Source organism: Callionymus lyra, chromosome 1 (genome assembly GCF_982586985.1).
Source record: "Callionymus lyra chromosome 1, fCalLyr1.hap1.1, whole genome shotgun sequence".
Lineage (NCBI taxonomy): Eukaryota > Metazoa > Chordata > Actinopteri > Syngnathiformes > Callionymidae > Callionymus > Callionymus lyra.
This window is the reverse complement of record NC_141818.1, coordinates 8,118,539-8,130,921: the sequence shown is the minus strand read 5'-3', so window position 1 is coordinate 8,130,921 and position 12,383 is coordinate 8,118,539. Positions and strand designations below refer to the sequence as shown.

The window sequence follows — 12,383 nt, the reverse complement described above, 5'->3', positions numbered from 1 at the left end:
GTCGTTGAGAAAACATGAATATTTTCATGTGTTTAAGTTCTTATGTTACATCCTTTTTTAAATGTGTCCAGTAGTAGCCAGCAACAACATCAATTTCCAGTCCCACTTTTCATCCTCGTACAAAATCACCAGACGGAAATATTGCTGATGTCTTCCAGTGTAGAACAACCGACCATCTTTAGAAAGACATACACAAGCTCAATAAACAAAATTAAAAAATAACATTCCACAATCTTAAAAAAAAAAACAAACGAACGAAAATAGTGTACAGTCACGCACACACACTATTGAAATGAGGAGCTTCGCCCCGACCAGACATCACATCCTCGTCAGGCTTGCAACCCTAGAGCTTCAATCCGACCATTAAGTGTATGTACTACATGGTCCATATTACGAGCTTCATTGTCCTTCTGGCTTGTATTACAGTGAACTTTGTCTGTGGCCAGAAAATACAAAAAAAAAGCCAGTTGAATTGCTGATGTGTTACATGCTAGTACAGTGTTTCATCTGGATCCTGCATGAGTTCAAATCTCGCCACACAGTGAAAGAAGCATGAAAAGTTTCTGACAAAAACAAAAACAAAATCTCCTGATTGTTTTCTGGCTGAAGAGATGGAACCACCAATAGTGGCCCCCTTTAACAAGCCCCTGGACTGCTGAAGATTTTTGGGGGGGGTTTCAAGGAACTAGCACAACATTAATTGTTGTAATTGTGTTAAAACTATTTGAATTGTGTCTTCTATCCGAAAATACATGCATTGATAATCGAATAAAAGTGGTTTAAGTTTTTTATTTTTTAGCTTGTGTCTTTTCACAGATGTAAGTAAGGAAGTCTAAACAATTACTGTTAAAGTGGAGCATAGTTCCGCGAACATTGAGGCTGCACCTTTTTTTTGTTGTTGTTTTTTTGGATTGTGACATTTGCTGACTGTTTTTAATTTGTAGTATGTTACTCATATAGTTTGTACTGAATGGATTAATCATTTGGATTGAAATTTGCGGCTGTTTTTGTTTGCATACTGTTTTGATCTCGTCTCATTCTGAGTTTCTACATTATCTATTACGAAAAGTTGTTAAAGCGTTTGTGTCTCAGTCAAATTAATTACTTTGTCTGCCTATGTTTGTATAAATACTTAAACAATATGCTTGAATACATGTTTTTTTTAAATCCCTTTTCATCAACTTAGAGTGTTTATTTGGTTCATATCTCACTCCAGTTTTCTGAATAGAATATGTTTTAATAAATTTAGAAATGCAATAAGTTTGTCTTAACTCATATGTTGCCACTAAATAAGTCAGTCTTTACGGATACTAAACTCAAGCATTTCAGTTTAGAGATTCAGCATTCACACTGCATTACCTTCTGGAAATGCACATTTTCTAATAGTACAAATATATCCTTGTTACTACAGTATCGCAATCTATCGTTACCCCTGTATCGTGATACGTGTCGTATCGCCAGATTCTTGCCAATACTCACCTAGAAATGTGCCTTTTATTATGGCTTTATTCACATATACCTTTATTTGTACAGTTAAGCTGGACATTAAAGAAGTAATTAAATTAAATAATTTACTTATTTATTATTGATAATAAAAGCCAATACATGTTTAATGTCAACTAAAAATGGAAAGATTTAAATTCTACTATTATTTTTAAGTGAATAAATAATAATAAAGTTTTCCATAAATGTTCGATTCAATAGTGCGATTACCTCTTCGCAGTTCGTCTTTCGTGCGCGCGCACTCAAGTCATACTTCGAAACCATCTGACCATTTTAGGAGCTCCTGATTGGCTCTCCGCAGTCCTCGCTTCTTCACAGCGTTGAACAGCGTGATCACTGCTGCTGGCTGAGCGTGTTAGCAGGTAAAGAATTCATCCACGAATCTTTTTAAAGATTTCAAAATGAATAAGTGTGTTGTTTTTAGTCTTCCTGCTGCAGTGTTTGTGGTTTCCAGGTCTCCTAACTTGGCGTTGTAGCCTTCGCTTCCCAATGCTAACATTAGACTTAGCTTAGCTGATATTTTGCCCCACATGGGGCAACCTTTGCTAACGTTAGCATGTGTGCTAATGCGAAAATAAGTCGGAGTTGAGTGGATTTGTTTTTATTTCATATATTCGAATCACTCGCAGCGTACATACGGTTACACTGGTCGTAATATATGCAAACTATAGAAATAATCCTGTGTTTTTCTGTAGTGTTGATCTGCAGTGAACCAGATACAAGTTACAACCATGTGGTTCATGTGTTCTAGGTCGACCAGAAGAAATGGGGTTGATGTGGTTCCTGGTGAGAGAGGGGGAGAGGTAAGATCAGCTCATTGTCTCTAATATTATCTCAGTAATCCTAATCAACTTTGAAAAATTGAAAACGAATATTAGCTGCACTTTATTCTCCTATATTTTTTCCCCACGTGTTAGCAACTTGTAAGACGAGACTTCAGACTTTAACATTTCCCTAAACTGGATATTTTGTCTGCACAGAGGTTGGAGGTCGAGTAAGAGGAACACCTGATGGAAACAGGTTTTCCAACCAAGGCATGGGGTAAAAAAAAACGCATTTCCTCAGTTTTTAAGTGTAAATATTGAGGTAGTGATGTTCATTCAAGCACATATCTTAAACAAACGTGTGGAAACAAGTGTCTGAACCTCATATTGACAGAACTATTTGTCCTTTTATCTTTTAGTTCTTTCGCTAATTTCTACCCCTTATCTTCTCTTCACATTTAGAAACCTTCAATCCAGCTGACTATTCAGCTAACTCTGGTGGTCGCCATGAGAATTGGGATGGAGAAGACATCCCTTATTAAATGTTTTCTCTAACCAACTAGAATGGCTACAGTGGCATGAAGATGCCGAACACACAAGACTGTAAGTGGAGTTGATTCAAAATGTTACAAATGCACAATCCAATATTTTCTCACTCTTATTTTATCGACGACTCATGAGTTCTCTCTGCTTTATAGCGGCTACATCGTCCAAGACACTGAAAAACGACTCGCCCATTATGTCAAGTGACGGCAACACTGCTCACCACATCCCTTCCCCCGCAGTTACTCCGTCACACTCTGCATCCATTCCCACTCTCACCAGGTGAGTCGCCTGTGAAAGTTGTTGAGCTTTTCTCTCCCAAGATGATGATGTTTACAAGCACATATCTCAACTTTCTGTGTAGACAATCTTTGACTGAATCTCCTGATTGTTCTAGGCTTTGCTACCTCGTGTTGTAATTTATGACTAATGTATCTTTTTTTCATGTTAATTCTAGTCATGTTACTGCGTCTCATTCATCTGGACTGGCCCATTCGACAAGCTCTTCTTTACCTGTAAGTTTTGGATAAATGTATTATAGACTGTTGGAAGAGAAAAGTGATAACATACTGCTCGCACTATACTTTTGTTAGCCAGTATTATTTTATAAATGTGTTTAATGGCTTGCTAAGCCATTTTTAAAATATATTTATAGTTCTTAATAAACACAAAATATGCTGTTGAAATCAGGGTGTGGTTGTATGTACAGTTTAACCCACTGTTGAAAGCTACTTAAAGTTATGGACTCTATGTAGAAGGACAAACTTGAACTCTCCTCTTTTCTCTTAAGATGACCAGCAAGGAGAGCAGTGGCAATCGCATCATCTACTCAGGTTCTCAAGCTCTTCACAAGTCACAGCTGAAGACGGCAACATCGAAAAACAGGAAGTCTCCACATGTTGTTGGAGACAATAAATTGTTTTTTTTGTTTTTTGCCACACGTTGTCTCCCCCTCGTCACTTGGTGTATGTGAATTGCCACAGACACTGAAAAAATAATACGATCATTAGAACGTCAAGTTCTCAACAAGAGACGGTGCTCAATTTAAAAAAAAAAAAAAAAAACCACTTCCGAGTCACTCAACTAAACCTTTGACAAATGTTGTCCTGCATCGAAACATTATGAAAGAGTTGAGAGCTATGACGATGTAATTGAATGAATTGATGATCAATAAACATGCCTTTGAAACGGTACCGAGTGACTGTGATAATGATCTCTTCATGATTTCCTCCAGCTTCTCCACGTACAACTGAAATGACTGAAAGTCAAGCAGGAGAACAAGCGTGACTCAGAATGATTCATCGACATTTTAAAATGAAAATTAAACAAGAACTGACTCGGCAACATGTTACAAACCATATTCTCCTGCTGACTCGAGCTTCTCCTCCCTATGACACACAATCTCCATCTCTTTCAACTGCATCATATGAGCCTGGATAATATTGCACCTAAAAAAAGATGTTTTGTAAATATAGTCAGAGACCCCTTAATGTTTGGATTATTTGTGGCAATGATACTCACTGAGCTCGATCCATGGTCGACACATTTCCAAGTTTCTTTTCCTGATTGTCAAGGAATTGAAATAATATTGGAAAGAATCTGGTGATACGATAGGTATCACGGTACAGGGGCAACGACACAATGTATTGCGATACTATAAGGATATATTAGTATTGTTGGAGTACTTTACTCTGAGTACTCTGGTGTTGCAAAATGACTGCTTTTACTTGTGAAACCAAAAAATGTAAAAAATCAGTTTTAAAGGATGCTGGCGTCAAGTGTATCCTCTCGTCCCTAGTCATCACCGTGCTCTTGCAGGATTTAATCCTGAGGATTTCAATGTTCATTTATCTGCTGAGGTCGTAGTAACGACTGCTTCCATCAAGAAGCCGGAAATTAATTGCAACACAAAAATGAACAAACTGCGTGAATATTTGCACGTTAATTGTAATATATACGTATATTTTAAACAATATAACTATAACGAGAACTATTAAAACAAACTATGGCGAAAGGTGCTTTAAAAAATAAAAAATACTTAATTACATAAAATATTATTTGCAAGCCAAAAATAATTAATAATAATTCGTTTTTTTAATACAGCACTGGTGAATATCGATACAGTATCGTGGAAAATAATATTGCGATGTATCGCCAAATGTACAAACATACTGACAACTGCATAAGATGAATGTTGATTGAATTGGCGGCTGGGCATTAAAAAAAAGCATCTTTATTTTAAGTAAACGTCACTTTATTGACTATAGTTCAGTCAAAAACACATGAAGATGAATAATTAAAAATAAATAATGAAATAAATATTCAAATGGGTGAAAATAGGATAAAAAAAAGATCATCCTCCCTTTGGTCTACAGGTATGGCTGCAGCTTGTATCTTATGTCGTGGACACACAGAGCTTTTCTCTTCATGATTTCCTCCAGCTTCTCCACGTACAACTGAAACGACTGGAGCAGGAGGACAAGCGTGACTCAGGATGATTCATCACGTTTTTTAAATGAAGCAACATGTGACGAACCATATTCTCCTGCTGACTCAAGAGCTTCTCCTCACTATGACACAGAATCTCCATCTCTTTCAGCTGCATCACATGAGCCTGGACGATACGCCATCTTTAAAAAAGAGAAAGATGTTTTGTAAATATAGTCAGAGACCACCTAATGTCAGGCTGGATTATTTGTGGCAATGATACTCACTGAGCTCGATCCATGGTCGGCACATATCGAAGTTTCTTTTCCTGATTGTCAAGGTTTGTTTCCAAAGAATGGTTCATGTGAGAAGTTGTAGCAGAGATTCCGGGGCAGAGTTGATGGTTGCTTGAGCTGCAATACTGTGTTGCCTCTGCATCAGTACTAGTCAGGCTTGTTTGTAGAAGACACCCCGAGGACGATTCAGGAACTCGTCTCTGCGATCGCATTATTTTTTCAGCGTCTGATTCACATACATCCTGAGTGACGGGAGTGTGGCGAAACCAAGTCCACGTGTTGTCTCCACCAACACGTGGACTTTGTTCCTGTTTTTGTAATGTTTTTGTCTTCGGCTGTGACTTGGAAAGAGCTTGAAGAGATGAAGAAGCTGCAGGATAAGGTTGTTGAACTGTGTGGCTACTGATGCTTTTGTTGGTGCTGGAAGGTACTGCATGATTATCCTGTGACACACATGTGTCAGATAGATCATATGTCCATCTTTCCTTTTCCTTCTCTGCATCTCGACATGTTATTCCTGCTTCCTTTCCTAGCGATTTCCCATTCATATGCACGTCTCTGTCGACTCCAAACCTCACTTGAACTTCTTTCCAAAGAGCCCTCGGATGTTCTTCCGACCGTTGTTTGTCATCATTTTGTCCATTAAATGACACTATTTCATCGCAATCCATTGCTTTATCTTTTCTGCACGAGGAGGGTCTCCCTGATGAGCTAAGAGAAGACGAGAGTGATGAGTGTGCAGAGCAGGAAGTGGAAGACGACGGGACGAACTGCTGGAGTTGCTGATGATACCATCGCAGATGTTGCTGCTTCTCTTCCTCCGTCTTGTACGCATCCTGTGATTCTTCTTTGATTCCGTATTGTCTCTCAGTTTTCCATCCTTCTCGTCGGAGAGGATTCTCCAGTGAGCCTGCGTTTCGTTGCACCGTTTGTCCTCGTCTTACTTTCCGTCTCTTCAACTCCTTCACCCTGGAACGAGGATGCTTTAAGTCACTTCAGACCTCAGGTAGAACTGGAACTCACCGGTCAGCGTATCTGAGCGTGTTGAGCGTGGGCTCCGTGGCCGACTCTCCGGGGGAAATGTTGGCGATCATGCACGTCATGGCGTCGCCAACAAACGAGTCTTTCAAGACCTTAAAAAGAAAAAAAACAAACTCTTGTCCAACTTCATGTACTGGTCCACACACCCGAGTGTCACCTGAGTGAGTTTGCTCTGTCTGAAGGGTGTGTGCGACAGCTGCTGATCCAGCGACCTGATGCATTCTTTCAGCTGCAGGAGACATGAAGTTGAATTCCACTGTCGCTTTAAGAGAATCTCAGCATTGACTCACAGCCAGGAGACTCTGGTTGATCTCGGCTCCTTCCCTACGACTCCGCTTGTTTGGATCCTTGCTGTCTCTCGCTCTCTCGCTTCCCGCCAAGTCGACAAACCAGATTCTGTAAATGACACACGTTATTAATGCCGGAAGATCTTAAAACTTATTATATAATAAGGAAACAGAAAACGTTCCACAGCATGACATCATCACCATACGTTTGAAGCTCGCTGACAAGAGAAACAGATCTTGTAGATAAAACCAGAAACCTTTGGTATTTAATCAATTAAGACAGAAAACATTATGAAGTGTTGGAAATAGTTTCATCCCGGTGTGGTTGGAATTTAAAATGTGATGTTCTGCTATGAAAATTTAATTATAAAGTGCCAGTTAATGTCTCAAATAAAAGATACTGTTTCCTTTACTAATAAGAACTTTTCAAACCTTAAAAAAAATGAAAACGTTTTGAATCTACTTAAATAGAGGTATTATGTGATGACATTATAAAAACAAATATATACAAAATATTGTATATTATTCCATATGATATACATTTTCTATTAAAATATATTTTAAAAAAAAGGTATTAAATTGCTTTTATGTCTCAATGTGTTTTAATTATGTTTTAAAAGGATCATAACGGTAACCTTGAGTGTCTATAAATGCGGCTTTTAGTGAACACTAGAAGTCCCAAAGAGCAGCCATTTGGCTTTTCTACCTATAAAACCCAAAGGGCAGCCGATCAGCTTGAAACCACCTGTGAACACTCATTTTCTTATGTAAACGATGCGATCACTGTTGCACTATAGGAGGGAACATGGTGAGAGGGAGTGGGCAGGGGAGGGGGTGTGGGAATTATAGAAAAAGTGGTTAAGGTTCAACCTAAATAAGGTCAGGGTTGGGGTTAGGGCTGGGACTAGGGTTAGGTTTAGGTAAATCAAGGGGAGGCTGAGTAAAAAAAAAAAAAGGAAGGTCAGTTACAAAATTGAAACAATACAGCTAAATATTTGAGAAAAGAATATTGTCATAAAATAATAAATGCATATTATTGGGGGGAAAAAGGTTCGGTTCAGGCTGGTCTTGATCCCTTGTCAGGGATGTTGGGGTCTGAGTCTCTATCTGGCGAACCAATTGTGTTGAATGGAAACAAGGTGTAAGAGAGAACAAAATGCTTCCTCCTGTAGTGTGACAATGATCGCTTCGTTTACATAACACAATTAGTGTTCACAGGTACTCTTCGGGTTTTATAGATAGAAAAGCAAAATGGTGGGACCTCTAGTGTTAATTGTATTATAATTATTATTATATACAAAAACGTTTTTTAGTCTAAAAATGAATACATTTGACAGCTTATGCATGGTATTGAAGATAAAAATAACTATTTAGCGGTTGGTTTGTAGCCCTAGAGCAGCTTTAACTCCTGGTCTGTCAACCTTTCATCCTGACAAAAAACACAGAAGTAACAATATACTCTCACCTGCCCTCTGTCTGATGGTTTGGACGTCTAAGCTGAATCTGAAGCAGCGCGTGTGAGCGAGAGGACTGGTTATTCACTCCACTCTCTCCCTGAGTTCGCGACTTTGTGCCGTGAGTGATGACCTGGGAGGCAAGAAAACGGCAAAATATTTTAGTAAAAAAGCAGGAACTAACGTTTTAAGAATCTCTAAGCAAGAGTATGAAAGTCTCAAACCTGCAGCAGAGAGTCCTCCGAGTCGACTCTGACTTGAGCCAGACCTGCAATGTGGACCACATGCTCGCCGTCCTCTCTGGAGAACAACCTGCAGAGGAGGGAAACAATAATCATGGCTTTTGGGGTGAAATGAGGAGAAAGAGCTCCTCTTTCCTTTTACCTTTTCCTGTGATCCAGCAGGTCATACAGGCGACCGCAGTAGATCTCAAAGAAGCTGACGTACACCATCAAAGGACGGGACGCCTGTAGTGTTGAAAGATGAGCGAAGATGTCTCGAGCTGCTAGAGAGTACAAACCCGGGACGCCAGAGGTGGAACCCAACATGGTGTGAGTCTTCCCTGCACCTGTCTGGCCGTAGGCGAAGCAGGTGGACTGACCACTGGAGACACACGGAGAGGAAACAAAACATTGTAAGAATTAAATCAAATCACACTATAAAGACGGAGCCATTCTAACGATTTTTTTATGGCCGATGTTGGATATTTCATTAAAAAACTGTTTTTTTCACAGTTCTGTACAGGGCCGGGTCTAGACAGGCATGTATGAGGGGGCAGCCACAAATCTTGAGGGAGCATTGTGCTGTTACTTACTTAAGTTTGAGGGGGCACAACATTTATTTGAGGGGGCCAGGCCCCCTCTTGCCGCTGCCTAGACCCGGCCCTGGTTCTGTACTGTTTATTGTTGTTTATATATTTGTCATAATTTACTTCATATCGTGCTTATCATCTTATTATTTTATTTTTTATTATCATTGTTATTAGTACTTTATAATTGTAATTTATTATTTTTTTGTTATAACTCTTTTTTTTGTATTGTTTTATTATTCATTTGTTTTCTTATTTTTATCATATGTACTTTTGTGTCTTAATATGTTTGTATGGTCATTATTTTCTCCTAATGTCGGAATTAAAAATGTTGGATACTGGAAAATAAGAAATATTTATGTGTTGGATCATACACTACAAATGTAACATTTATATTCAGTTTTTGTTTGATGTCACTGCATTTCTTCGTTCATTTGGATTTTTCCAGGGTTTTCCTTTTTTAAATCCCTAATTTCTACATCTTAATATTTAATATTTGTATCTATATTTTATATATCTTCAAGCTATAACACTCGTGAAATTAAATGTTGAACATTTCTAGTCAGTGAAGGTTTAGAAAAAATGCTGAGGCATGATAATCAGAAATATATTGGACTGAAAAAGAAACCAAAACTGTTTTTATGAGTCATTGAAACAAAATTATCACTATCTTACCCGCTCAGCGTGTGCTGCACCAGAGGATAAGCTGTTTTCAGATACACGTCCTTGTTGGTGCTTCCATCGCCGAAAACATGGTTAAAATAAAACTTGTGCTGCAAAAATAAACAACCTTAAGATGAAATAATTCTAGATTTTTTGTTGAACTCAAATAAGGACCATTACCTGTTGTAAGTACTGAGTTGAATCAAAAGCTTCTTTGCTCTCATGGACGATCACACAGCCTCCGTTTGCAACCGTCACAACATCTCTCTCTCCTTTCTGACTCTCTTTGTACGGGAGAGGTTTCTTCCTCACACACACTCGTATCCGTGGCTCCCCTGTTCTTCTACAAGGAAAAAACATTTAGGATGAGAAAACGTTACCAAAAAAAATAGAAAACTACGACTTACTTGTTGACAATAGGGACGGCGTGAGGAAGTCCGTAGTTGTACCCAGATGTTGGAGGAGACTTGTGAACCAGTGGTGGGTGACTTTCAGAAGTCATTTTGATGTGATACTTGGTCACGGCTCCTTGTTTCCACAGGATTCTTCTTCTGTATTGAATCGGTGATTTTCCGGATTTCCCGGGAGTTGAACTTCCATCCATTGAGCCTTGTTTGGAGTAAAGATGGTGATGAACATCAGGCTGGTTGTTGTTGTACATCCCATAAAGACCAGGCTGGTATATTTTACTGCACCCTGGCTTTTCCTCCCAATGACTGAATTGAAGACCTTGGTTGAAATACTCACTGCTTGACGATTTCTCCTGAACCTCACGATTGAAGCGTTTCTTCCTTTTCTCTTGATCGTATTGAGGGTTTTCCAAATCCAGGCTCTTGACAAACTGAAGTAAATTGTAAAGGTGAACCCTGTCCTCCATGCTACGTATCCCCAGCATGGGATGGTCGTGTGGGGTCAGCGAAAGATGTGCAGCTCGACAGGCTCCCATGGACGTGAACCTTCAGCAAAACACAGAAGGTGAAGGTTGATAGAAGAAACAGTTTGCATAGTCGGCCTAAAAGTGTGACTTCTTACCTTTTATAACACGGCTGTCAGACAATCGATCAGAACGCCATATCCAACACTGTCTTCTTCTCTCTCTACACTGTCTTTGTAACAGATTTACCTGCAGATTAGAGTTAAAATAACTTCATCTAAAGTAAAGTGCGGTTGTGCAGGTTTCTCTAGAGCCAGAGGTTGGTCACTGTCAGTAACGTCATGCTGCCCTGTAGAAGCCAAAAGCACAACACACTGCTGTGATGCTGAAATCGGACACTCTTTCAGCGCAGAGCCACTGCAGTTGTGACACATATTTCTTGCAAATATATATAGCGTATGCTGGCCAGCAACTGCTGCTACTTAGACTGATGCTGCCATTTGCTTGGCAGCTGAAAGAATCCCATGGAAGGTTAAGCTTTTTTAATTGAAAACAACACAAATGACATAATACTGCTGCACACATGACTCTTGACAAAGTCGTAACTGATTTCCTTTGTTTTTGAACAAAGAACATAGAATGTAGATCAAAATAAGAACATAGATCAAAAGGAAATAACGCAAAGAAAATTATACAAAGATTAAAGAAAAGGAGAAAAAGAAAAAGAAAGAAAACAGACACGCATTATAGGATTGTGTGTTAACTGTTAGACAGACACAAATCAAAATGTCTATACAATTAGTTATAGTTTCATTTAAATTAAACATTAAGTATATTATCACGCAAATTAATTAAACTATTAAAATTTGGTAATAAAGGTTCTATGTGGGACTTTCCAAACAAGCTATCAAATAAACATATTTGCACCTTTTACATTTAAAAACAGGCCTTGATACAATCCAAGAGCTGCACTTTTTAGCTTGAAATTGAGGCCAAGGCAATTTATTTTAATACCTACCGACAACAACGACGTAGGTTGAATATTTATATCATTGTTTGGTGATAAAGAGGTTGAATACACTCATTTTTATCTACGATTCAGTTTCTTTTGCATGTAAAGCTGGACAATGAGGTTTAAAGTCTGACATTTTTAAGATCGTAACCATCGCTTTGATCTTTCACTCCATATTTAACTTTTAGGGTTTGCTTTGGTTTTATTTAATCTTTGTTCAGTGAGTATTCATTTGGTTCTATTAAATAATGTTTCATGTAACATCTTAATCATTACAAATTTAAAAATACCGTACCTTTTCTAGGTCGTGGACAGACACGAAAATAAGCTCTCGATGTGCATCAATATTTAAAATAAAATAACCAACTTCCGTCCACGATCAATCTCCATGACAACATAAACCGTTCGTCACGGTATATAGTTCCGCCTCTGATCAAACAGACAAAAACAGTTGATAAAGTGATACAGTAGCCGAAACCCACTCAGCGAGGCATGAGAAAGGATAATCCCTTGAAAAGCTTAATCCTAAACAAACAAACGAGGCAAAATAAAAGCCCTTCACGACACTTGACCCAGTGAGCACCGACTGACCTGTATTAGATGGAATTTATTTATTTGTTCACTTTTACAAATATAACAGGTCAAGTTGTTTAAAACATGCGACAAGTTCTGTCAAGAGCATCACTATTGACAAGAGAAATTAAACGTATC

The 12,383-nt window shown here is 38.5% G+C and overlaps 1 protein-coding gene and 1 long non-coding RNA gene across 3 annotated transcripts; one reads left to right on the top strand and one right to left on the bottom strand.

The window, feature by feature from the left end:
- Positions 1–1,699: 1,699 nt before the first annotated feature.
- Positions 1,700–4,003, top strand: LOC148087833 (uncharacterized). Its single transcript, XR_015711341.1, has 7 exons — positions 1,700–1,865; positions 2,255–2,306; positions 2,484–2,544; positions 2,730–2,870; positions 2,966–3,092; positions 3,268–3,325; positions 3,601–4,003. It is a non-coding gene; the product is annotated as an uncharacterized LOC148087833 (long non-coding RNA).
- A 1,039-nt stretch (positions 4,004–5,042) lies between these two features.
- LOC148087832 (uncharacterized) lies at positions 5,043–12,290 on the bottom strand. 2 transcript variants are annotated; one of them, XM_087791592.1, is made up of 16 exons: positions 12,264–12,290; positions 11,968–12,101; positions 10,819–10,909; positions 10,534–10,742; positions 10,194–10,395; positions 9,967–10,129; positions 9,799–9,896; positions 8,700–8,918; positions 8,540–8,627; positions 8,327–8,448; positions 6,865–6,970; positions 6,732–6,803; positions 6,557–6,666; positions 5,525–6,502; positions 5,347–5,440; positions 5,043–5,275 (listed from the first exon to the last, which is right to left on the bottom strand). In XM_087791592.1, exons 4-16 carry the CDS (start codon positions 10,730–10,732, stop codon positions 5,180–5,182), a joined length of 2,547 nt encoding a protein of 848 aa, XP_087647718.1. In that variant the 5' UTR covers positions 10,733–10,742; positions 10,819–10,909; positions 11,968–12,101; positions 12,264–12,290; the 3' UTR covers positions 5,043–5,179. The 2 variants fall into 2 exon arrangements, with proteins under 2 accessions (XP_087647718.1, XP_087647727.1); XM_087791601.1 differs by lacking the exon at positions 12,264–12,290 and having other exon boundaries at positions 5,525–6,244; positions 6,326–6,502; positions 11,968–12,215.
- Positions 12,291–12,383: the final 93 nt, after the last annotated feature.